This window comes from Notamacropus eugenii, chromosome 3 (genome assembly GCF_028372415.1).
Source record: "Notamacropus eugenii isolate mMacEug1 chromosome 3, mMacEug1.pri_v2, whole genome shotgun sequence".
NCBI lineage: Eukaryota > Metazoa > Chordata > Mammalia > Diprotodontia > Macropodidae > Notamacropus > Notamacropus eugenii.
The window spans coordinates 324,120,979-324,146,126 of record NC_092874.1 but is presented as its reverse complement, the minus strand read 5'-3'; the positions used below and the strand labels follow the sequence as shown (position 1 = coordinate 324,146,126).

General features: G+C 34.8%; 1 protein-coding gene across 1 annotated transcript; it reads left to right on the top strand.

Annotated features, from left to right (window-relative positions):
* Positions 1-22,521: 22,521 nt before the first annotated feature.
* On the top strand, positions 22,522-24,698 carry LOC140496738 (heterogeneous nuclear ribonucleoprotein H-like). Its single transcript, XM_072596865.1, is given in 2 exon segments — positions 22,522-23,888; positions 23,891-24,698. Coding segments are annotated over 2 exon segments (1,467 nt in total). The 5' UTR covers positions 22,522-22,564; the 3' UTR covers positions 24,034-24,698.
* Positions 24,699-25,148: the final 450 nt, after the last annotated feature.

Sequence of the window (25,148 nt, the reverse complement as noted above, 5' to 3'; positions counted from 1 at the left end):
ACTTTCTAAGTGTGATAAATAAGTACCACTGGGACAGGATTGATATATTTGATAAAGACATTAATTCTATTCATTTATTAAAATATTACTTAAAATTCATAAGCTATAATTTGAAAATTTATTAAGGAAATATTATAATTTTATTAATGGGAAACAAAATAGAAAAACACATTCCTGGGTTTCTCTAGAACATGGGATATATTTAAGAAAAGAATGAGTCATTTCGAAGTCCAAGGAGTGACACACAATTGAATTTAATGCCCTGTCTAAGAACTAGTTTGCTAGATGTAAGGAGTTTAAGGGATTCAAAAAGGAAAGGCAGAGGCAACAAATGAAAAGATGGCTAAAATGACATTTTATAAGACTATATTTTGGATTTATGTCCTACTAAATCAAACATACTATAAATTTTAAATGTCTTCCAACAAAAGTTGCGTAGGGATCAATTGATTGTTGTTCATCTTTGGTCTTCAAAGAGGACCAGTGACATCATATATTATGTCCTGACTTGCGTGTGAATTGAAATTGAGGCAGAGTTACAGAAACTCGTCAGTCTTATGCTTTTTTCCTGAGTCATCAAAGTCCAGTGGCAAAACAATTATCAAGACAACTCGTGACAGCCCAGGGTGTATGAATAACTTCAGCATCACGTGTCAAGCCAAATGTAGAAAGAATAGTAGATTGACACTGGATTCAAACATAGACTCTGATAAATAATGTTGTGTGACCTTAGACAAATCACCATTTAAATGAGGAATTTAGTTTTCCCATCATTAAATTGTTTTGAAAGATGAGTATGGGATTTGGTGCTATGCACATATATTTTATTGCTCTCTTGTGTTTTCCATTTTTGTTTGCTTGTTTTTGTTATTAGGAAGAGATATTGCTCCAAGGAAATGGACAAAAATTGTACCTTTTAAAAGAGCATGTTTTAATCAGCTGGTAATACTGCAATCACTGTTGGTGAGGAAATGGCAAGCATTTACAAGTCATTCAACTTTTAAAAAATGTGCAACGATAAGTGTGGTCAAAAATAAAAGTCAAATTCAAGAACTAAAGGAATGTGGCTACAAAAGTCTTATTCTCAGAAAAAAAGCAAAGGCTTTCAGCGGTACATTTCAGTTACAGGGGTTTAGTTTATGATATTTCAGGCCTGCTTTTTATCCATATTGCTCACTTAGTTTTTAATGTTTTAAAATATATTTCATTGCATACTTTTACAAAGATATATTGTAATATTCTGCTTTCTTAGATATATGTATAGATATAGGCATACATGTATATACATATATCTATATGTACTTTTTGCTTTTAACAGTCTCTAGGTATGGAATAATTAAATTTGCTTTCCTTTATACTTGCATTTTTTATCTGTTCTGTATCACTGGGTTGTTTTTTTTTTTGAGAGTTTACAAGTCAAATAATCCATTTATAAATCTTTTTCTTGTTTTTCAAGAATCCTTCTAATGCCACTAATTATTAAACGTCTATCTTTTTTCATTGATGATTATGATCATATTTTGGAGAATGTCATTTTGGGCTCCATCTTAAACGTTTTGACTATTTAGAATACATACATGCATACATACATACACACATATACATATATTCACAGATATATATATGTTTACATATCTATATATACACATATGCATATATACAATTGATATACTTATGATAGGTTTAAATTATTCTTGTTCTATTTGGATTTTTTTTCTCTGATTCTTGAATGTTTTTCTTGTGTTAACGTACATAATTACTGTTTGTTCTTAGAATTGTTATATAAAACACTATGTGCCTTGGATTTTATTTTATTTTTCACTTTATTTTTACTTTTCAGCATTCTCCTCTACAATATTCTGAGTTCCAAATTTTCTTCCATCTCTTCCCTCACCTTACCCAAGATAGAATGTAATTTGATATGGGCCGTACATACACATTTGTATTGAACCTATTTTCACATTGGTCATGTTGTAAAGAAGAACTAGAACCGATCAGAGAAACCAGGACAGAAAAGAAACAAAAATAAAAAAGGAAAAAGAGAGAGAGCTCTAATAATATGCTTCAATCTACATTCAGACTCCATAGTTCTTTTCCTGAATGTGGATAGCACATTCCATCATGAGTCCTTTGGATTTGTCTTGGATCCTTGCATTGCTAAGAGCTAAGTCTTTCAAAGTTAGTCTTTGCACATTATGCCTATTACTGTGTTCAGTGTCCTTCTGGTTCTGGTCATGTCACTCAGCATCAGTTCATTCAGGTCTTTCAAGATTTTCTGAAGTCCATTTCTCATAGCAAAATAAATACTATTCCATTTTATTTATATACCACAATTTGTTCAGCTGTTCCTCAACTGATGGACATCTCCTCAATTTCCAGTTTGTGGCCACCACAAAGATAACTACTATAAATATTTTTGTACATGAGGGTCTTTTTTCCCTTTTGTATGATGTCTTTGGTATACAGATCTAGAAGTGGTTCTGCTGAGTCAAAGGGCATGCCCATTTTTATAGTCCTTTTTTTTTCTTGGATTTTAAAGCATACGTTTTTATTAGTTCATTTTTGTCTCACCCACCACTGCTACCCAAGAACCTCCAAAATAGTATTTTGGCTGATAGTTTGTTTGCAGCATTCAGTAGTTCTTGTATTATTATTGAATTACGTTGTTCAGACTTTTTTACTTTTGGAAAATATTTGAAACTATTTTTTTCTATGAACTGTCTTTTCAAGATCAATTGAATTTGCTTTTATTGCTATGTTATACTCCTTTAATGTCATTTTGTTTGTTTGTCTCCTTCGGGACTGACTATCTCTTCAATTCATTTCTTTCCATATTTTTTTATTCCTTCCTTTGTTTCTTTGTAGACTAATCATCATGGACAAAAGTCTTATGTAAAATATAAATTCTCCCATTCTTTCTCATCTAAATTGTTTTCCCAAGATTTTGATTTCTCTTGTACTATGCTCTGTGTTTCACAAACTGTTGGCTCAATGTCCTTTCTCTTGTAATATTTATTTAAAAAATATGTACCATCATTTAAAATTTTGGTACTTATCTTAAAATCTTCCTTGTTATTACTTTTTTTTGCATAAGGTTTTAAGTGAATTTTCTTCTTCAGATCATGGGTGGTTTTAGAGTCTTTTCTTTTTATTCCCCGGTTGTTCATTATCTAATCCCTTCCCCTTTGATGGTGGATTAATCATAGCGACTTGACTTTAGTACTGTATCAATTTAGATCCACTTTAGAGAATTTACTTTTCATTGGCTACATTCCCTGCCCTAAGTAATTTCTGAGTGAAAAGGACTAGCTTGAAGTGGCTGCCAGTCCCTTCACTTCAAGTCCATCCCTCTGTTGACAAGTATCATTCTCTTCTATACTTTAATTCTCTAAGTGTGTTCAGCTAATTTCTGTCACATTTTCAGGATTGGTGGAAGATGGGGTTGGTGTTAAAGACACATTTTCTACTGACTCTAGTATCAGGGTTGTCACGGGTAGAATGCATTTCTTTTTGCTGTTCTCACAATCCTTAGTACATGACTGAGAAAAGTTGAGGTCTTTTGCATGTTGCAATATAATGCTAGGGTAAGGACAGCAGTGGAGCAAGTCAGTAGAGAATATAGAATCTTGGAAATCCCTGAATGATTCCTTAAAGATGTGTTTGTTTTTCTGATTGTTTGGTTTCATATTAGTTTGTTCATTTTGCAATAAGGCTGGGTAAGGGGTGTCAAGTAATATGGTTTAGCATTCTCTACTATTAGTTAAGAAAGGTGTTACATTATTTGGCTTCATATTTTCTTGTCCTGTAGAGATATCTATAATTGCTCTCCACTTCTGACACATATGCCTTTTTCTTTTCCTCAAAAGTTAGATTGATTGGAGAAAATATAGACCTTTGTCCTGTTTGTCTTGTGACAAGTTTCTCTGGTAGATTGATGTTAAATAAGCCCAAGAATGCAAGCTACTTGGGGAGGGTTTTGATAAGAACTGCTGGGGAAACTGGAAATCAATTTGGCAAAAGAAAAATAGATACAGACCAGTATTTATCACAATATCATAAAAAATTCCAAAAGACGAAATTACATAAATAGAAAAATTTTCCTTCCAAAAGAAAAAATATGAGGGGTTGAAACATAATACTTTTCATATCTATAAAGTGAATAATTCTTAATCATAAAAGTGAGGGGTGGTATAAAAAAGAACATGTTAATAATAGCATTAAAATATCTTCTAATAGTAAAATCAAAATAGCCAACATAAACAGAAATTATCTCCAAGAAAGTTTCAATATCTAATATTTAAATGGAATTGAGGGAACATTTTGAAATTAATTGTAGATGACATTTGATTCAAGTCAATTTAGAGCAAATGATTTCTAAGATTTCTGCCAACTCGGAAATTCCATGATTCTCATTAATTCGTCTATGCCTCAATGCACTCCTCGACAAAATGGGGATAGTCACAGTATCTAATGTATTGTTAGTTTATTTGTTGGTTTGGTGAGAATCAGCCTATCAAAAAGTATTTATTAAACTTTTAATATGTTCCATGTGTTGTGCTAAGCACCAGGGATACAAAGAAAGATAAAGACACTGTCCTTGCCCTTATGGAATTCAGACTAGGAATCAAATGGGATGACATTTGTAAAATTATTTGCAAGAATAAACCATCATATACATTCAAGATATTATTACTTATAACCACTAAGTTTAGGGACACAGAAACCTTAGAGCTCCAGTGTCTTTCAAGTGTGGTAACAGAATTATTACCTTTCCACGCTTGTTCAATTTGTGTCACAACCTTGGCCTCATTTGAAGACAAACAAAATAATGGTGTACTGCTTTTCTCTCCATGCGTGTGTTATCTTCCATTACAATTGTATAAGAAAGGTACACAATGTTTATTAAGATTAAAACATTATCACATAAAGATAAGCCCCCCTGTGGTAAATAAAACATCTTTTATGCATAATGCATTTAAGCAAATAGACTCAATCTATGATGTTATTAAAATTAATATTAAAGAGCAAATAATACTTTAAAAGAGAAATTTGAAGGTCACTGCCTAGAATAAATAAAGAAGAAACTACATTTTAAAACATTAACTTTGTATTACAATACTGAACATTGGAAGTAAGGACATTTACTATTTCAATAGTGAGCTGTGTCTCGAATTTAGAAAATGTCTGTGGTGGGGGCAAAACACTCTATTACAGATTAAGTTGTAAAATGTAAAAAACAAAAGAAAGCATTGTCACCTTAGACTTTGTCTTTGCTTTACTGGGATTCAAGACGTCTTTGACTGGGAACATTGAATGGATTGTTGAAAGGGCACTGAAAGTCTTCATGCAACATTCAAAGACAAGTAAAAGAGAAGAGTAGAGGAGCATGGAACTGGGGAAAAACAATTTTCAAAACAAATGAAAGATGACAAAATAGAACGAAATGCTATATTTCTGGAGGAACAACTAATTTAGGATTTGAATACACTTGAAGATGATTGCAAAGAATAGTGAGCTAGGATATAAATACACTACACTAAGGAAGGACTATGAAGTGGTCAAAATTTGTCTTTAATTGCCTATCAATTTTCTCTTTTATTACTCTTCTCTTTATCACAGTGCATGGCACATAACAGTGCTAATAATATGCTTAATAAACTGATTGATTGATTGCTTTTGCATTGTGGCACAACTCTCTCTTTTCTCTTTTCCCTTCAACCACACTATGATATCTCTTTCTATTGGACCAGAAACCTCCACTCTGCCTTTCCTAAGGAAGGTGAAAGTCTTATTCTTTTCTTTCTCTGTTTATCAAAATTTATTCATTTGGCATCTCATTCTTATAGTTATTGGAAAGAACTTGATTACTCTACCAAAAGTATTAACATTGGGACAGGGAAAAACTGATTTAACTGATTTCTAATCCTAGAAATACAGGCATTAGTCAGTTGGGACCATAATTTGGAGCAACAGACATGAAAAAGAAATTTAAATATGTCTTGCAGATTGCATCTTAAAGGTAATGCATCCCTCAATTTGTTAGATTCCACTATTAAGCAGAAAAGAATGACTTGATCGCGGTTCCAAGGGGCCAGAAAGCAGGACTGTTGTTATAAAGTGAGGAACTTGAAATTTTGGAAGATATGGGCAAAAAGGGAGTAATGACAGGAAGGTTGAGGAAGCTGTTATGATTAGATACTGGCGTACAAAAATCATACAGAAATAAGCACAGGAGGAGTGGCAGAAGAGGTGAGGAATAAGTTCACAGATGAAAAGATAGTACCCAGGCTGATTTGCATAAAATTGGACCCTGCTACCTCAGAAGCAAATGATCTCTTTCACAGCAACTCATTCTTCCTAATGCTTTATTTTAAGAGAATGGTTCTTAATTGTCTATTACCCTTCCTTGCATTTCAAAGGGAACCACACATAGGGATTCAGCGACTGGAAATGGAGAAGAAAAAATGCAATAATTCAAAACAGATTTCTTGACCAGCTCAGTAGCTTTTTGAATTTAACAAGGACTTTTGTTTTGTTATTCTTATAGGAAAAAATGCAGCTACATTAAATTGTCCTTACTACTTATTAAAAAGAGAAGTGTATTATGACTTCTATTAATGAAATGAAGATAAATATTTAGAAGCTTAGAAAAATAAAATCAACAGTAGTGACCCTCTGGTTTTGGTAGGATTAGGCAAAGTACCCAACAAATTTCCAGAGCCTTTTACCACAGTTCCTTTTAAAATTGACTATCACTTATGTAATAGTTAATGTGATAATTGTCCCAGCTAAGTAGTGCCAAAGACAGAACAACACTGGGCTTGGAATCAGGAAAACCTGAGTTTAAATCCAGGCTCAAATAATTCTTAACTGTGTAATGCTGGGCAAGTCATGTAATTGCTATCTGCCTCATTTTCCTCAACCATAAACTGAGAATTTTAACACCTACTTTCCAGGACTGTCATGTGGATAATCTTTGTAGAGTTCTTAGAACACTGCCTAGTGTCCAGTATACGCATAATAAATGCATGCTACTTTTTTTTCCAAAAAAATAATTTACAAAAAATGGATCAATATCAGCCCCAGAGTTAGGGTTAGGGTTAGGGAATATTTTCCTTCGTCTTATGGAAAGATACACATTTTTTACTCTCAAAAAAACACCTCTGAATGTATGACAAATGATGCCTTACTTCCTACCTATAAACATAAGAGGCAAATTCTATTGTCCACCCACATTCTTCTGAAAAAGAGGTAAACAGGAATGTAAAATTCACTAATACGTTCTGAGTTATTGTAGACTAATATGCAACTGCAATACTGAAAACGAATACTCTTTACTCAGTAGTCTAAAGAGGACTTTTGTAAGCAACTTGGAATTAATTAAGGAGAAATGATAATAGAACTCTTCCCCCAAATTTTCCATTTTCCTCAAAACATTGAGAGAGAGAAGGAAAAGTATCTGAGACTAAATCAGCTTTTTCTTCTGTGCCTTCACTAACAACAAAGACAATCATTGGAAGGGCTTTTGTTTTTACCTTCTATCAGTTTCAAGGTGACTAAAGTCCAAGAGAAATATAACAAAGAAAAAGGAGAGGAGACCTTGTTTGTCAAAAAGACTGTCCCAGATTTCTGTGAAAAAATCACCATCAAGAATCTAGAAGTTATACTCAAAAGCAGTTTATATGAAAGTCAGAATATGTGTTTCTATATGTGTATGTCTATTTATATGCTAACAATGATATGTACATAAAACAGCATGAGCTTCATTGCTGACTGAATTAGCAAACAACTTGTGGAGGAAAACACAAAGGACTGGGAAAGAAGAGCTCTGAATTCTACTTTTTTTCTATTGAAAATTCTTGTGTCTTATAGCATGAGGAATTTAGAGCTGTATGCAATTTTAAAGGTCATCTAATCCAATTCATTTATTTTGTAGAAGAAACTGCGGCCTTGAGAGATGAAGAGACTTGTCCAAGGGGAGATAGGTAGCAAGTGGCAGATACAGGATTCAAACCTAGGACCTCTGAATACCCAATAAAGGACATTTTTCCCTGTGTAATAGTCAAGCACATTGTGTTACGTTGTGTAATAATACTTATGTGTTTTTGTAAATTTACTTGAGTTACTTAAGGATTTTGAAGCTATTTAAATGTGATTTATCATTCTTTTGTTGCTGCCTGGTCTTTGTCACTGGTTTACAGACATACTGCAATTTAATAAAAAATATCTTGCATATTCTGCTGCTTTATAAATATAATGTCTATGTTATTTTTTTCTTTTCTGAGTACAATTTTATGAAGAGGAAAAGACTTACATTTGTAAGTAGAGAGAACTTCTCCACCTCTTTGACAATTATCATGCCTTTCATGTCTCTATCATCTGTGATACTGTTGATAAAATTTTAATTGATCACCATTCTTTCATGAAGTGAATAATATGTGTCATCATTCATCATTTAGAATCCAGGTTGGTCATTGCTTTGATCAGAATTCAGATCTCCTAATTCTTATTATTTACAGTCATGTTATTATAAAAATGGTTCTCCTCACACTAATGTGAATCTACTTACATAAAACTTCACAGGTGCCAAATTTATTGTTTTGTGCATAAATGGAACACGAGTAAAAGTTTATCAGTTCTATGCTTGACAAATCATATCCCTACTCTAATCAAATTGAATAGAAAAGAATTAACCACATTAATCAAAGAAAGCATGAGAAGATTCTAGCTCACAGTACAATAGTTTTAGAGTTTTCTCATTCTCTAGAGTATTCGTAATTTGCTTATTAGGTACCTCCATCAGAAAAAAAGGAATGAGAATACTATAATATAAATAGATAGATATGATTGTAGCATATAGTATGTACGCACATAGTAGTATATCTATATATGTACGTATATACATATATACATACACATATGTATATACATTTACACATAAAACTCTTTGTGTTAGTATATGTTTCAATTATGTACCTATTTCTAGAAAATCTTACTTTGATGACTCACAGTGATAGAGAGGTGACCCTAGATTCTTGAAAGTTACAACAATGGATCATTAAGTATTTGTATATGCTACTTTTTTGAAAAGACTGAGTATGCTCCTGGTAACAAATTGTATCTCTTTCCCCAGAAGTTGTTTAACTAGCTATAGAGAATTACATTACAAGTAGACTAGATAACTGATGATAAAATTATTTTGACCATGGAAATCCATGAAAAATAAAAAGCAAAAATGTCCATTAGTCCTCTATGACTTCCATTTGCATCTACAGTGGTGGTGTAAGTGTGGTGGGAAAAGGAACAGATGGTGTTAAGAATTCCAATTAATAGATTGTTGATAAACCATTTGACTGGTAGTACTCTAATAGTAATTTCCTTGTCCAGTGATGAATGATTAAACTCAGCAAAAGAAAAGTTGAATCCTTTCAGCATCAATAACTTTTCTGTAAATGAAATGACAAAAAAAAAATGTGCAACTACATTAAAGAATGATTCAGAAATGCTACTTGAAGAAGAAAACAAATAATTTGCAACAGAATTTTAAAAAATGATTCAGAAATACTATTTGAAGAAGAAAACAAATAAAAGTGGCTTTTATGTTATTTTCCAGAAGCAACCAAAAATTATTTCTTTCAGTTCTCAAAATTTTGGTACTAATAATAAGTATTTGCAAATATACTACTCTGAAAATATTGGAAGTTTCTATGCCACCAATGGCACAAAGGATGATGTGACAAAGAATGTCTATAAATAACTCGTGAACACTCACAAAATAAAATCAACATTATCTGATATTCAATGACTTTAATGCAATCTACAAAAGACAAGTTTGGGGAGAATTAAGTAAGTCAGGAGGAAAAATGATGAAGATAAATGTTTCCGTAAAAATAAGCTTCACATGTGTATATCATGAAATTTTTTTTCAAAAGAGAATTGAAATGTGATCAAAACAAAAAGAAATAAACATTCCATTTAAAGCAAAGTACATTATATTTCAACAGACATTAAAACTTGTTATTGATATGGGACTTATTCCTGAGCTCTGGCTTTATACAATCAGACCTGTGACTTGTCAGAGCTGATAAAATAATTTATAATAAGCAAGGCAAAAGAATAGTAATGAAAAATAGCTTTTCCTTACAAGTGAAAGAATGTAACAGTGAATTATTTAAATAAGTAACTGAAAATTTTTAAAAATGGGAAGTGAACAAAAGAATTAGAATTAACACCAACACCTAGAAAACTTGTGAGCCCTCAAACATTTGACTTACTTATTGAATGACTTCCAAAAGAAACACTTGATTAGGATACAAGTAATTCTGCATAATCTTTCAAAGAAGGGTAGTAGGTGAATATGAGCAGTATCATCTGATAAAGTAGAGATAACAAATGGAGGTTCTGTTTTTTTTCTTTAACTTGGATAAAGGAAAGCTTCCACAGATACTAAACTAAGTAAAATTACCCTGGTAGCCTGCAGGTATGAAAGGTCAACTATAAAGAGAAGGAAAATTGAAAAGATATTGGGGAAATGTTTTAATGAACTATTTTCTTTAGCAATGACAATAAAAACTTTATACTTGAACCCAAGCTGTGCCTATTAAGAAAAAAGGGAAGTGTCTGGATTGACCCGAGCATATAAGAAACACATGATGGAGGCAAGATGATGGTGACGGTATAGAAAGATTAGTATACAATATATTTGAAGAAAGGAGAGGTATCAATGGTGTGGACAGAAATTTCAGGCCTTATTAATGCTCTAAAATACTGACTGAAAAAAGTTAATGAACTACTAATTTGTATGGCAACTTGTCTATGTAAATAAAGTCTTTAGGGAAATTATCCATGCACGAATCAAGGACATTTTCAATAACTAAGATATTAGTGGAGAACAATCAGACATTTATAAATGATATTCAACAATAAATACATTTTTACTATTTTACAATTAAGTGAAATGTGTTGAGAAAATAAGATCTCAGTGTGCTTATTTACTGCTAATTATGAAAAAAAGTATTCGGTTAAAAAAAAAAACAGGGACTTATAGATGTTTTCTTTAAAACAAAAGTGTAACCCATAAATACACCAAAATGAGTTGAAGAAACTCCCTCTACACATATGTTAGGACTTTCTCTGAAACCTATGATCAGAGAGCGCCTAAAAATCTGAATTGCTAAATGACTTTCCTAGGATCACATAGCCAATGTCAGGATTAAGACTTCATCTCAGATCTTTTTACTCCAAAACTAACTCTGTATTGAACTTTCACTTATTCCTCTTTCATTGTATTTGTTAAAATGAAGAAAAAGCATAAATTAAGAGTATGAAACAATTTCAAATAAGTAGTATTTTAAAGGACATTAAAATGTTTCTATGCTATAAAATGTTTTAAGAAGTTTTAATGGTATAAAACCTTTTTGATCTCCCTAAATCACAAAAACAATGATGAAAACAAAAATAACAATAGCAAAAATATTTACTTCGTGCTTCTTACCCTAAGATAATTGATTATGCTTTATATTTTGAAAAATTCACTGAGATTGCCCGGAAGAAAACTTGCAAATAATAATTCATTAATAACGAGTTGTTTATTTTGATGTGGTTATTGTACATAGACAAACAAATGGATTTCTGCCTTAAACACTTTTTATATTTCAGTGTATTCAATATGACAATCAAACAATAGGTTACAAAAGTCAGTGAAAATACCTTCTCAGTAGAGGTCCTGTTTCTCTGTATATAGATATTTGGTATGCAATGCAAAACCGATAAGTAATATTCCCTCTGATTTCGGCTATAGTTTCATCATAAATTCAATCATTTCTTTAGATGTTTCTACTTACTTGATGGCATCATATACTAATTTCTCATCAATATTTGCATAATTTAAATGATTTTTGTAGAATTTGAGAAACAGCAAGTAGACCATTGGGGGTGAACCATAGACTATAGGAAGAGAAGTGTCACATGACTGATTAGCAAGGGTGAGTGATTAAATATTTAACAACTAACTCCTTCAAGAAAAAGAATGTACACATGTCATAAAATTAACTTTTTAGTAAAATCAACTTCTATATCCTTTTCTTTAATGTAAATTATAAAAAAGAAATATTATGAAGCTTTGATCTGTAGCATTTGTCAATTTCTGATATCTAAATGCTCATACCGAAAACTTATAATTGGCTTTCATGCACCATTTCAATAAATTTGCACTAGTTTAGGAAGAGCCTTAAAGACCAAATAGTGTTAATAAGGGAGACTAGAAATAATGGAAAATCCCTAGAATTTAGAGGGCAGTTGCACAGCCATAGATGACTTTTGGAAAATCAGTTTGGCAACTATGCAGAGAATGGGTTAGAATGGGAGAGTGAGTTAAGACAAGGGGCCAAATAAGGAGGCAAGTGAATGTAGGTCAGAGATAATGATGTCCCGAACTAGGATAATGTATGTGTGAAGAGAGAATGGGACAAATGTGGTAGATGTTGTGGAGATATAAGATGGTATCTGTTATGTAGACATTTTATTTGTTGGAAGGGTCAAAAAAAAATGATAGATATGTGAAAAACTCTAAGAAAAGAAGTTTCTTAGAGAAAAGTACTTGAGTAGAAGCCACAATAGTTGTGAGGGGACTTATTAGCCAGCCCTCTGGGGAAAATAAATCTACTTACTGAAGACAGAGATGGCTGAAGTATGTTGTTTTCCAGCAGCTAGTTTACTTATAACTATTATGAGGACTTTGAATTGTCTAGCTAGGACACTGATAGCTAGACCATTTTTTAAAAATGTAAAACAATTACATATAGACCACTTTTTCTATGATTAATGGAAATATGAATTTTGATTTCTCACCTTCAGATAGAGGGCTATCATTTTACACAAGGAAACTATTTTTGAGGTAAGAATGAGAAACTGAAAAAAACACAATTCCCTGATGATTTTCAGTAGAGATGTGCAGACAGAAATGCATAGAGCAGAGATAGAGGCAGTGGGGGAGTGGAGAGAAAGTAGTAAAGGGAAGATAAAGTCAACTAAATCCAGATTAACAGTAATCAGAATTGAGGCTGTCTTCTGCTGTATGAGAATTGAATTTCATCGGAGATCTGCTGGGCAGACAGCTGAAAGAAAATCAGACAAATTAACACCCAAGAGTTTAGAATTTGCCTTTCCTTCCCTCCACCTCTTGTTTTTTCTCCCTGACTCCCTGACTATATGATGACAAGATTTGGAACTACTGCTGAGAATTGAGCTGGTGGAAGGAAAAAAAAAATATTCCTGATTTGAATTATCTTGCTTAACTGTGAGGGAAATGATTGGATTGCACACCTTGCCTTTTACTCCTGCCTAGGACCTGAGAGAGAGAAATTCTTTCTAGGGTTTGTTTGTCTAGCCCTTTACTCCATTTACATCTTAAGGAGAAGAAACCCTTCTGGCCTTAGCCAGGAAAGTATAATAGTGTAACTGTATACACCAGATTTAGGGGAACTTTGTGGAAAAAAAAAAGAAAGAAAGAAAGCATTGCTTTAGAGGTCAGCCAAAAAGCTATTTAAATAGAGCAGTCAGTAAATGACTGGTGGAAAATGTTCTTTGAGCGGACCAAGCCAACAAGTCCTAAAATCATGAATTATGAATCATCCTGGGAATACAGACTTCCTGACGTATGCCACTTTGGCAGCTTTAAATGAGTTTGTCCCTGCACACTATCACGAAATAGTTGCAATAGTGGGGAAGTGTTCTCAGACTATGGTGTGCTGTCATTTTGCATATCATTTTCCCTTTTCATTCTCTGTAGTAAATTTGAAACTGAACGTTGCAAACTATAAAAGAACAAGCTAGACCAGAGGTGGAGAACCTGCAGCCTCAAAGCCACTTCTGGTTCTCTAGGTCTTCAAGTATGGCCCTTTGCAGTTTTCTCATCCATGAGCTAGACTCAATAAAAGAGATGAGACAATACCTCCTCCATCTTTTTTCCAAAGAACACTAAGGATATGGGACAGTGAATATAATACATAATTTGGTTATTTGTTAATTGATTTTCCTGACTTTTCCCCTTTCCTTTTTTTCCTTAAAAGAAATTGTCATGAGGATGTCTCTCTGGAGAAAAGCATATATGTAAGTGTAAATCCGGGTGATGTGAAAATAAAAAATGAAAACAAAATAAACTTTAGTAAGAGTTAAGGCAGATAAATGAGAGCTTAGAAATTATAGCTGTGACTAATCGACATACAACTCCCCAATGTCAGTTACCCCCAAGAACACTGAAACTGAGTTGGAGCAATGCAGCAACCCTTTTCAGCACATTTCTAAACTGCCAACTCTAATGTAGGTTGGGGTGAGAAAGTCAATTTATATAGAGAGAGACTAGAGAGAAAGAGCAGTGTAACAGGCCTGTTTTCTACTGGGGAGGCCAATCTATGACTTATTGAGGTGGTTCTTTTATTGTTTGCTTGGGTTTTTTTTTTTTGTTTTGTTTTGTTTTATTTTTATTGCCACAGACATACCAGAGAGTTTCTCCATCCAGCATTTCTCCTTGGATATTTTGAATTCACAGTGATCTTCTAGACCAGACTCTAGGAGAACTCTTTTGACATTCTGGTAAAACCTACCAAAACATTCTCAAAATGATGTTTTTAAATGCATAATATAAAATGTAGAAGATTAGAAAGCTAACAGATTATATTGAAATATAAAAATGTTAAAAGTTCAAAAAGGTCAACTTAAGGGTCTCTATCAAAGAAAAAAGTTTTCCAATTTGTTTTCCTTTTCAAGTAAAATTGGTTTCATTGACATAATTTATATTAACATAACTTAAATTGTTTACATATTTAAGTATTAGTATCAGATAGCTCTCAGTTGGTAGCTCCCTCAGGTAGGCTATCATCACTCAGTAGCAGTATATTCTGTTCTTTTCCTAGGAATAGAATATTGGAGTAAAAAAGGAGTTGATGACATAAGCTTAGTTACAGTGTGTTACAATGCCTCATTGTAGAGTTCCAACTCCCAACACTCCCTCACCATTTAGATCCCTTTCCAGAGAAAGAACTTTGAGTCTCAGGAGGATCAAAAGCTCACGTTTTTGCTGATATTATTACAAATGTGTATTTCAATATCATATATTAGTTTTCATTACTTATTCCTTAATAGTAGCTGAGGTCAAGAAGATTGTTTTGATAAAAGTATATATCCTAAATGCGTTGCACATTCAGGAAAAGTCCCAAGCTCTTGGACACATTTATAACTTATACCAAATTAACTGTATTAGGTCACAGACAGTTCTAATTCTTTCTATAATAAAAAGCAGAAGGAGGGAATGGTAACAGCTTGGATATGTGGAATGAGTGAAAGTGAGGAGCCAATGACAGACACACTGAGAGTGTGAACCTGCTTAATTAGAAGGACAAGGGTGTCCTTGACAGACTAAGGAAAGTTTGGAAAAATTATGGGTTTGGAGAGAAAGAAAAAGCAAGGAGATGAACTATGCCTGGTCATCTTGAGCAACTTATTCTGTTCCACCCCAAATGAAAAATTATGTGTGGTGCTGGGGTACAGTCTTATTGTTTACTCACCTGGAGAACAGAGCTTACCTCTGAAGAGGGCTTGTGACAGGCGTGAGGTGATATGGGGGAGAAAAGGTAGGGTGAAATTTTCCCAGTATCACCTGGGAGACTAAGTAGGAAGAAGGTTTCTAAAGGCTGTTGTGTTCATCCTTTGTTTTTGAAGACCATGCCATCAGAGAAATGATGACAGTACTTGCACTTGACTTTGTTTTGAGTGAGACAGGGTTGTGCAAGGTCACCAGCCTCACTCTATCCTCCTGAGCCATCTGGATCCAGTGAACAGAACTTTTTTCAAGACGACTGGAGATGGCCCAGGATGCAATGGGAGACCCTGGCCCAGGCATAGTGGAGTAACATCAGAGGAGATGTAGTGGTATTGTTTTCAAAGCCCACAATTTACTATGAGGATACAGTTTACACATAATTTACTTGTTTTCTGACCCTGTAATTGGTTAATCAAACACTTCTTGGGGTAGTCCCATTTTAAAAATCCAGGCCACTATTTTATGCTGTTAAGAAATTTAAAAACTGATATTAATTCAATCAAATTGAATTTATTTCAATAGAAAATTTAATATCTCTTCCCAATGCAAATATATAGTCCCTTAAAGTATAAAGACAGATGGGGCAGCTAGGTCATGCAGTGGATAGAGCACCAGTGCAGGAGTCAGGAGGACCCCAGTTCAAATCTCACCTCAGACACTTGACACTCACCAGCTGTGTGACCTTGGGCAAGTCACTTAAATCCAGTTGTCTCATGCTGGGTCACTTCCAGTCATCCTGATGAATATATGGTCACTGGACTCAGATGGCTCCAGAGAAGAAGTGAGGCCGGTGACCTGCACAGCCATCCCTCACTCAAAAAAAAAATGTCAAGTGCAAGTCATGTTATTATTTCTCTGATGACATGGTCTTCTTCAGCAATGAAGGACAAACACACTTACCATAAGGACAGATATGACACAAATCTTACTCTCAAATTGTTTACAATTTATAGGTAAGATAAGATATGTACATAAAAAACTCTAAAGTTATGTATAATGAAAAAAATGTCATAAGTATAAGGATAATCCCAAGCAAGATGCTGATTTTATTACAAGGTTTGATGAATACAATACTTCCAAAGAAATTTCACTTGGAAAGCTTGAAGCTTAAATTTCTCCCTGAAAATAAAAACCTAATGAACACTTGACTTAAAAGAATTTGTTAGAAGAGAGCATTTATTCCCACTCACAAAAAAAAAAATACATGATGTCATTAAAGTCCTGTAAAAGATAAACTGACAGAGCACAAAGAATAAGCAAAGAGAATTAGCACCTGCTTCCTAGCTTGCAATGTAAATTCAATCTTTTTAACTAAACCAGAACAAAATGCCAGAGAGTTAATGTAGATAGTTTTCTGAGGGACAGATTGGGGAGCAGAAAATCAAAGAAGGAGAACAAAATTTGCTGGACCATCAGGTTTTCATCCATCCAGAGATTACTATCTGTTTTCCACACACCAATTGTAAAGATCCAGCTCATGACTTTAATAGATTCTTTGCAGATCAAATGCTGTGAACTATACCATTAAGTGAGGAACAAGTTAGAATGTCCAAATAGGAATCAATTCCTGGTCTCCAGTTCTGCTATTTTGACAAATTAGGGTAACACACAGAAAAAAAGTAAAATTGAAAAAAAAATTGCAGAGCTGAGTTGCCAAGTATACTTTCATAGATATCACATTCCTGTGTTATAATATTTTTGACATTTAATTTAAAGGGTTACACCAAAAGGTCATATATCTATGCCTTCAGGGGGTAAATTGTCCAAACTGTCATTTTATAGATGAAGATACTAAATTACAGGGAGGAGTTACATGACTAGCTCAAAGACACATAGGTAGTAAGCACCAGAGGAAGAATGTAATGCAAAGTACTTTGATTCCAAATCCATTGTACTTATCATTGTGAGATATTGACTCCATTATAGAACATTGTTCTATGACAATAATAGTGAAAACTTCAGGGAGGTTTTGTACTAATTCTATATTTTCTATGTGCCTTCAAAATTTGTTATGAAAGGCAGTGATTGTTATCTAATACCTCGGCATATTTTCTTTCTACCTCTGTCTCTCTATCCCTTTATTTCTCTTTCTGTCTCTCTGACTCTACCCCCTGTGTGTGTATGTGTGTGTGTGTGCATCTATTAAGTGAGAGAAAGAAAGAAGGAAGCATAGAAGAGTGAAGAATTGAGATGGAAAAGTTTTATCTCAATATGTTTTATCTTATTTGTATTCTTTTTGAGAAATTTTTTTCTCAACCACCAGTCAAATTAAGAGTTAATCAGTTTTCTTTTATTTTGATGTGTTGTCCTTACTATTCTGTATTGCTTTCAGTGTGAGTTTAGTGATGACATGTATGTTTGTATAGATTAAAAACTCATTTCTCCTGTTTCTGTTTTCTTTATTCTAACATCTCCCTTTATAGTTATGTAAAGGACGACAACAGATGACATGCACTCTATCAATTAACAAATCTGGGTGGTTAATAATGTAGAATGTGTACACCTGTCTGTGAAAGACTACAGAGGCTGTTCAGTGTCTCATTGACATTCTCTGAATCCCAGACTTAGAGACAAGATGAGGAACTTCATTCTCATTTGCGTTACAGTACAAATTTACCTCTGCCCTGTAGTTTGCCTTTTCAAAATATGTTATGTAAAGTATTGCATATTTTACGATGCAATTTTGTTTAGAAACTCTTGGAAGACAAGGCAAAAGAGAGCTCTTAGCAAATAATGTGCTACTTTCTTCTTAAGATTTCAAAGTACTTCTGTTATATCAGTCATTTAAATCAGCCACTGTTCATGTGACTAGCTGCTGATACTCATATTCATTCCATCAACAGAGAGAAACAATTGAGTTTAATGAGAATAATCAAAAAATAGGAAGCTCTAAGTTGGTCCACTTTCTACCCCTGATAGACACATACCAGAAGCAGTTCTCTCATGCTTGACATAACCCTTTTACCCCCTAGTAACTGATTCTCTAGCAGTATACTCATGAATTCTACCTATAGGGGCCAGTGCCTTAGGTTCTCCTCAAAGTGACTGAATTATTTTTTTCCAGAAACATTAATTTGATAGAATCTTTCACGTCTCTTGGTATAAGTCCATTTTATGGTGCTTGACCTAGATGAAATAGCTTCCACTTATAACTTATACCTTTAAAGTTATTAGGAAGAGGGTTACATTAGAATTATTGTTTGATAGTTAATACATTTGCTACAAGAACCTGAACTAATATAGAACTAAAGACTGAGCAATTGCACTGTCATCCTTCTTATTCCACACTCACCACCAATCTAGTAATAGATATCATCTTGTGATCCTTTCCCTCCAATTCCCAAACTCTCAGGAAAAATTTAATAAAAAGCTACAGTAATGAAACAGAAGTGACGTGGAACAAATGTGTATCTACAGGGGAAAAATATTTTAGCCTTTTATAAATAGCTTAGTTCCAAGATTCCTCCATTCCTTGCCTTTATCACCAAATAGAATCTGGGACTGCTCATTTGACCTTTTGCTGTATATGTACATCTTGCTTCACTTCTTCCCCTATACCGCAGGCATTCTGTCTTTTCTTTTGAAAACTGACAACAATCTAATAAACTTTATCTTTCCAAAGGGGAAGAAAGTTACACTCTGCTATCCCATTGTTATGGGACCCTCAACTGATTTGTATAGATCCGTGCTAGGAGAAACATTCTACCTTCTCTCCCCATGCAGTTTAAGATAGTTTTGTTCTAAAATGTAATGACATCACTCTCGAGACATGATTGGATCAGGGTATTAGCATCATTTGAGAATTGCCAGAGCACAAAGCAATTGCTAGAGCTAAAGCACAAAGCACATTGATGGCTTCAGGTGTTCTAAGGCACTATAATGCATGACTTGCAGATTACCATGTTAACTCAAGCAAGGGAGCCACAGTCATCAGAATCAATTGAAGTAGTCCTCAGTGACAGTTCTTGTTGAATATCTTGCTATTGCTAAGTAAATCTTTTTTAATAAATATTTTATTTTTTTCGAATTACATGTAAAAACAATTTTTAGTATTTCTTTGTTTATTTTTTTGTTCTAAGTTCCAAATATGTTCCCACTCTCCCTCTGCTAAGGCCTCATTGATAAGGCAAGTAACTTCATATAAGTTATACGTGCACATTCATTCAAAATATCTTCCCATATTAGTTATGTTGTGAAAGAAAACATAGACAAAAAAAGTAAAAAAAAATATGTTTCAATCTGCACTCAAACTCAACTGATTCTTTCTCTCTAGGTGGATAGCATTTTTCATCGTAAGTCCCTTAGAATTGAATTGGATCATTGTTTTGGTGAGATTACTAAGTCATTCACAGTTGATCATTGTGCAATATTGCTATTACTGCATATACTGTTCTGGTTCTGCTCACTTCATTTTGTAGCACTAGTATTTCTTATAGTACAGTAGTATTCCTTTACAATTATACACTGCAACATTGATGGCAATCATCTCACTTTCCAATTTTAACCACTACAAAAAGAGCTACTATAAGCATTTTCTGGCCTTTAAGGTCCTTTTCCTTTATATTAAATCACTTTGAGACAGACCTAGCAGTGGTATTGCTGGGTCAAAGGATATGCACAAAGTTTTATAACCCTTCGAACATAGTTCCAAATCGATCTCCAGAATCATTGGATTACTTCAAAGCTCCATCAACAGTGACTTAGAATACTAATTTTCACATAGCCCCTCCAAGAATTGCCATTATATTTTTTGTTCATATTAGCCAATCTAATGAGTTTGAGCTAGTGTCTCAGAGCTTTTTTTTCCCCAATTCACTTTTCTCTAATTAATGCTGATTTAGACCATTTTTCATGTAGTTATTGATAGCTTTGATTACTTCATATGAAAAGTTCCTGTTTATATTCTCTGACTATGAATTGAGAAATGACTTCCATTCTTATGAATTTAACTCAGTGATATATATATATATATATATATATATATATATATATATATATATATGCATATATATATATATACATATATATATATATTTGAGAAATGAATCATTTATCAGAGAAACTTGCTATAATTTTTTTTCATATTAATGATTACTGGGTATTTTTGTCCATCTTATTTTCCTTTCATTATTCTCCTCTTTTTCCTTTCACCCTATCTGTTCTCAAAATTGTTTTGATTCTGACTACTGCCTCTCCCCAGTCTACTTATCTTTCTTCCTTTCTATCAGCCCCTCACTACGACATCAACCATTCCTCCTACATCCCTGTATGTTAATCAAATTTTCATACATACCAAATGACTCTTTTGTTAAACATTGAGCTACCTACAAGGAAGTCCACTTAATTTGCTCAAGAAACACTGAGAAACTGCCTCAGTTTAAGAAGTTTGCACTCTCCCCCAGCTGTGAACTCTTAACTGTTTCCTTGGTTCTTCCAGTGAAAAAGCCCTGAAGAAGTTAGACTTCAGGTATTCTTTCCCAATACTTGGGTCAGGGAGAAGAAAAATCCTGAGCTGAACATTCCTAGTCTTAGTCATAAGCCTGTGAATTGCAAATGTTATGAGCTCCTTGGATCCTCAGAGTGAAGCACCTGTCAGCAGCAAGAATTTTCCAAATTAGAAAAGAATATTACAAAGAATCAGGGGAACCCAAGCACTGGACTGAGCAACGAGAATCTTTTGGAGTTGCTTAAGCCTCCCCTATGTGGTGGTTCCTGACCTCAGAAATCAGGGTGGGCCAGACAGAAACCATGATGTGGCCCCAAACCACAGCAAACTGCATAGTGACTGCTAGCACTAATAATTTCCTGGTAATAGAACCAGGAATTGTGTTAACATATTGTGCTAAAGGGGAAGGAGCCAAGATGGCATGAGTAGAAAGTTGCACATACTCTAAGTCTTCCCCCCAGTCAATAAAATACCTATAAAGAAATACTCTCAACAAATTCTGGAGCAGCAGAAGCCACAGAACAACGAAGTGAAGGAGATTTCCAGCCACGGGTGACCTGGAAGGCAGACAGGAAGGGGCTGTTTCACTGGACATGGAGTATAACTCAGTCTAGCCTTGGCTGTGCAGCATAGTGAGGAACAAGGCCAGAGCAGGTCTTGGGGCTAGAATCCCCAGAAGCTGCGGAGGTACACAGATGCTTTAACCCATGGGAACCAAAGGCAGCTTCAAAGGTCAGTGAGAGGACTGTTTCACCTTGGTGAGAAGGGAACAGTGTCCTTCCCTAGCCCTGGCCCTAGGCAGCAGTGGCAGATGCAGCAGCAGAGTCAGCAGCAGCAGCTGGTGGCAGGTGGAGGTGGCCCCAGAAGACAGCAGCCAGCTTCCATTGTTGAAGCCTCAGCTTAAAGCCCGTGTAGGAATTGAGTAGCTGATATTAATCTCACACTGAGTGGCAGCCTTGTCCCTGTCTAAAGCACCTAGGGGAACTGAACAACTGATCTGAATCTTAGCCACCAGCCTGGTCAGGGAGAAAACTCCTCTCCTATGATTGTGCCACCTTGGAGGAACTGAGTATTCCCTGCTCTTGACAAAGGACCCAAAAGTCAAGTAACTGGTTGGGAAAATGCCCAAGAAAGAGAAAAAAATAAGATTATAGAAAGCTGAGTTCTTGGTGAACATGTATTTGCTCCCATCATTTTGGGTGAGGAAGAATAATGTTTATCAACAGGGGAAGACATAAAAGTCAAGTCTTCTCCAAAATAAATGTGAAATGGTCCAAGGTCGCAGAAGAGCTCAAAACGGATTTTGAAAATCAAATAAGAGAGGTGGAGGAAAAATTGGAAAGAGAAATGAGAGCAATGCAAGAAAATCATGAAAAGCGAGTCAACAGCTTGCTAAAGGAGACACAAAAAAAATGCTAACGAAAATAACACCTTTAAAAATCAGTTAACTCGGCTCAGCGGTCATTTCTTCGTAGCCACACCGAAGTCAAGTATCGAGCCGCCGCCACTGACTGAACAAGATGATGCTGAGCACCGAAGGCGGAGAAGGCTTCGTGGTGAAGGTCTGGGGCTTGCCCTGGTCCTGCTAGGCCGATGAAGTCCAACGCTTCTTCTCGGAATGCAAAATTCAAAATGGGGCATCAGGCATTCGTTTCATCTATACCCGAGAAGGCAGACCAAGTGGAGAAGCATTTGTTGAACTTGAATCAGAAGATGAAGTCAAGTTGGCACTGAAAAAAGACAGAGAAACTATGGGACACAGATATGTTGAAGTATTCAAGTCAAACAACGTTGAAATGGATTGGGTGTTGAAACATACTGGTCCAAATAGTCCTGACACTGCCAATGATGGCTTTGTGCGCCTTAGAGGACTCCCATTTGGCTGTAGCAAGGAAGAAATTGTTCAGTTTTTTTCAGGGTTGGAAATCGTGCCAAATGGGATAACATTGCCAGTGGACTTCCAGGGGAGGAGTACGGGGGAGGCCTTCGTGCAGTTTGCTTCACAGGAAATAGCTGAAAAGGATCTAAAGAAACACAAGGAAAGAATAGGGCACAGGTACGTTGAAATCTTCAAGAGCAGCCGGGCAGAAGTTCGTACTCATTATGATCCTCCTCGAAAGCTAATGGCTATGCAGCGGCCAGGTCCTTATGACAGGCCTGGGGCTGGCAGAGGCTATAACAGCATTGGTAGAGGAGCTGGGTTTGAAAGAATGAGGCGAGGTGCCTACGGTGGAGGGTATGGAGGCTATGATGACTACAATGGATATAATGATGGATATGGCTTTGGGTCGGATAGATTTGGAAGAGACCTCAATTACTGTTTTTCAGGAATGTCTGATCATAGATATGGAGATGGTGGATCCACTTTCCAGAGTACAACAGGCCATTGTGTGCACATGAGAGGATTACCTTACAGAGCTACTGAAAATGATATTTACAATTTTTTCTCACCACTCAACCCTGTTCGAGTACACATTGAAATTGGACCTGATGGCAGAGTGACTGGAGAAGCAGATGTTGAATTTGCTACTCATGAAGATGCTGTGGCAGCTATGTCAAAAGACAAAGCCAATATGCAGCACAGATATGTAGAACTCTTCTTGAATTCTACAGCAGGAGCAAGCGGTGGTGCTTACGAACACAGATATGTAGAACTCTTCTTGAATTCTACAGCAGGAGCAAGCGGTGGTGCTTATGGTAGCCAAATGATGGGAGGCATGGGCTTGTCAAACCAGTCCAGTTACGGTGGTCCAGCTAGCCAGCAGCTGAGTGGGGGTTACGGAGGAGGCTACGGTGGTCAAAGCAGCATGAGCGGATATGACCAAGTTTTACAGGAAAACTCCAGTGATTTTCAATCAAACATTGCATAGGGAGCCAAGGAGCGATGAACAGCAGCTACTACAGTAGCGGGAGCCGTGCATCTATGGGAGTGAACGGAATGGGAAGGATGTCTGGCATGTCCAGTATGAGTGGTGGATGGGGAATGTAATCCTGATCACTGACTCTTGGTCAACTTTTTTTAAAGAAAAAAAAACAAACAAAAACGAAGTTTAACAGTTTTGCAATACAAGCTTGTGATTTATGCTTACTGTAAGTGAAATCAGGATTGTTTTAAAAACTTTCAGGTTCAGTATTTTTGAACACAGAAAAACATTCATCTAGGATGTAATAACCAAGTTGAGTAAAGACTATAACTGTTAAACAATTTCAGCTTTTCTCAAGGTAGTTATGTTGTAGGAGTGTACTTTAAGCAGTAAGCGTATTTAGGTTAAAGCAGTTTCAATTATGTTAAATGTTGCTCTTATACCACATTACATGGAACACTGTTTGAGATGCATGTTGGGAGACATGCTTTTTTGTAAAACAAATATAGGAGCTGTGTCTGCGATTCAAAACTGAAACATTTGGCATGTTTGTTCTAGTTTATTTCGTTTACTATCCTGTAAGGCACGTATGTTTAAGCTTTTTTTTTTTTTTTTTTAAGTTAATGGGGACAATTTTGAGACGCAATACGGATACTTTAGGATTTGGTCTTGGTGTTTGTATTAAATTCTGAGGCCTTGATTTAAATCTTTCATTGTATTGTGATTTCCTTTTAGGTGTATTGCGCTAAGTGAAACTTGTTAAATAAATCTTCCTTTCAAAAAAAAAAAATCAGTTAACTCATTTGACAAAAGAGGTCCAAAAAGCCAATGAAGAGAAGAACGCTTTAAAAAGAAGAATTACCCAAATGGAAAAGGAGGTTCTAAAGCTCACTGAAGAAGATAGTTCTTTAAAAATTAGAATGTAACAGATGGAAGCTAATGACTTTATGAGAAACCAAGAAATTACAAAACAAAACCAAAAGAATGAAAAAATGGAAGATAATGTGAAATATTTCATTGGAAAAACAACTTACCTGAAAATAGATCCAAGAGAGATAATCTAAAAATTATGGGACTATCTGAAAACTATGATCAAAAAAAGAGGTCAGTTGTTTTTCCAATGAGATATTTCACATTATCTTCCATTTTTTAATTATATTTTTCATATATATGTATGTATGTATGTATGTATGTATATAGACTATATCTTTACACCAATAATACCACTACTAGGTCTCTA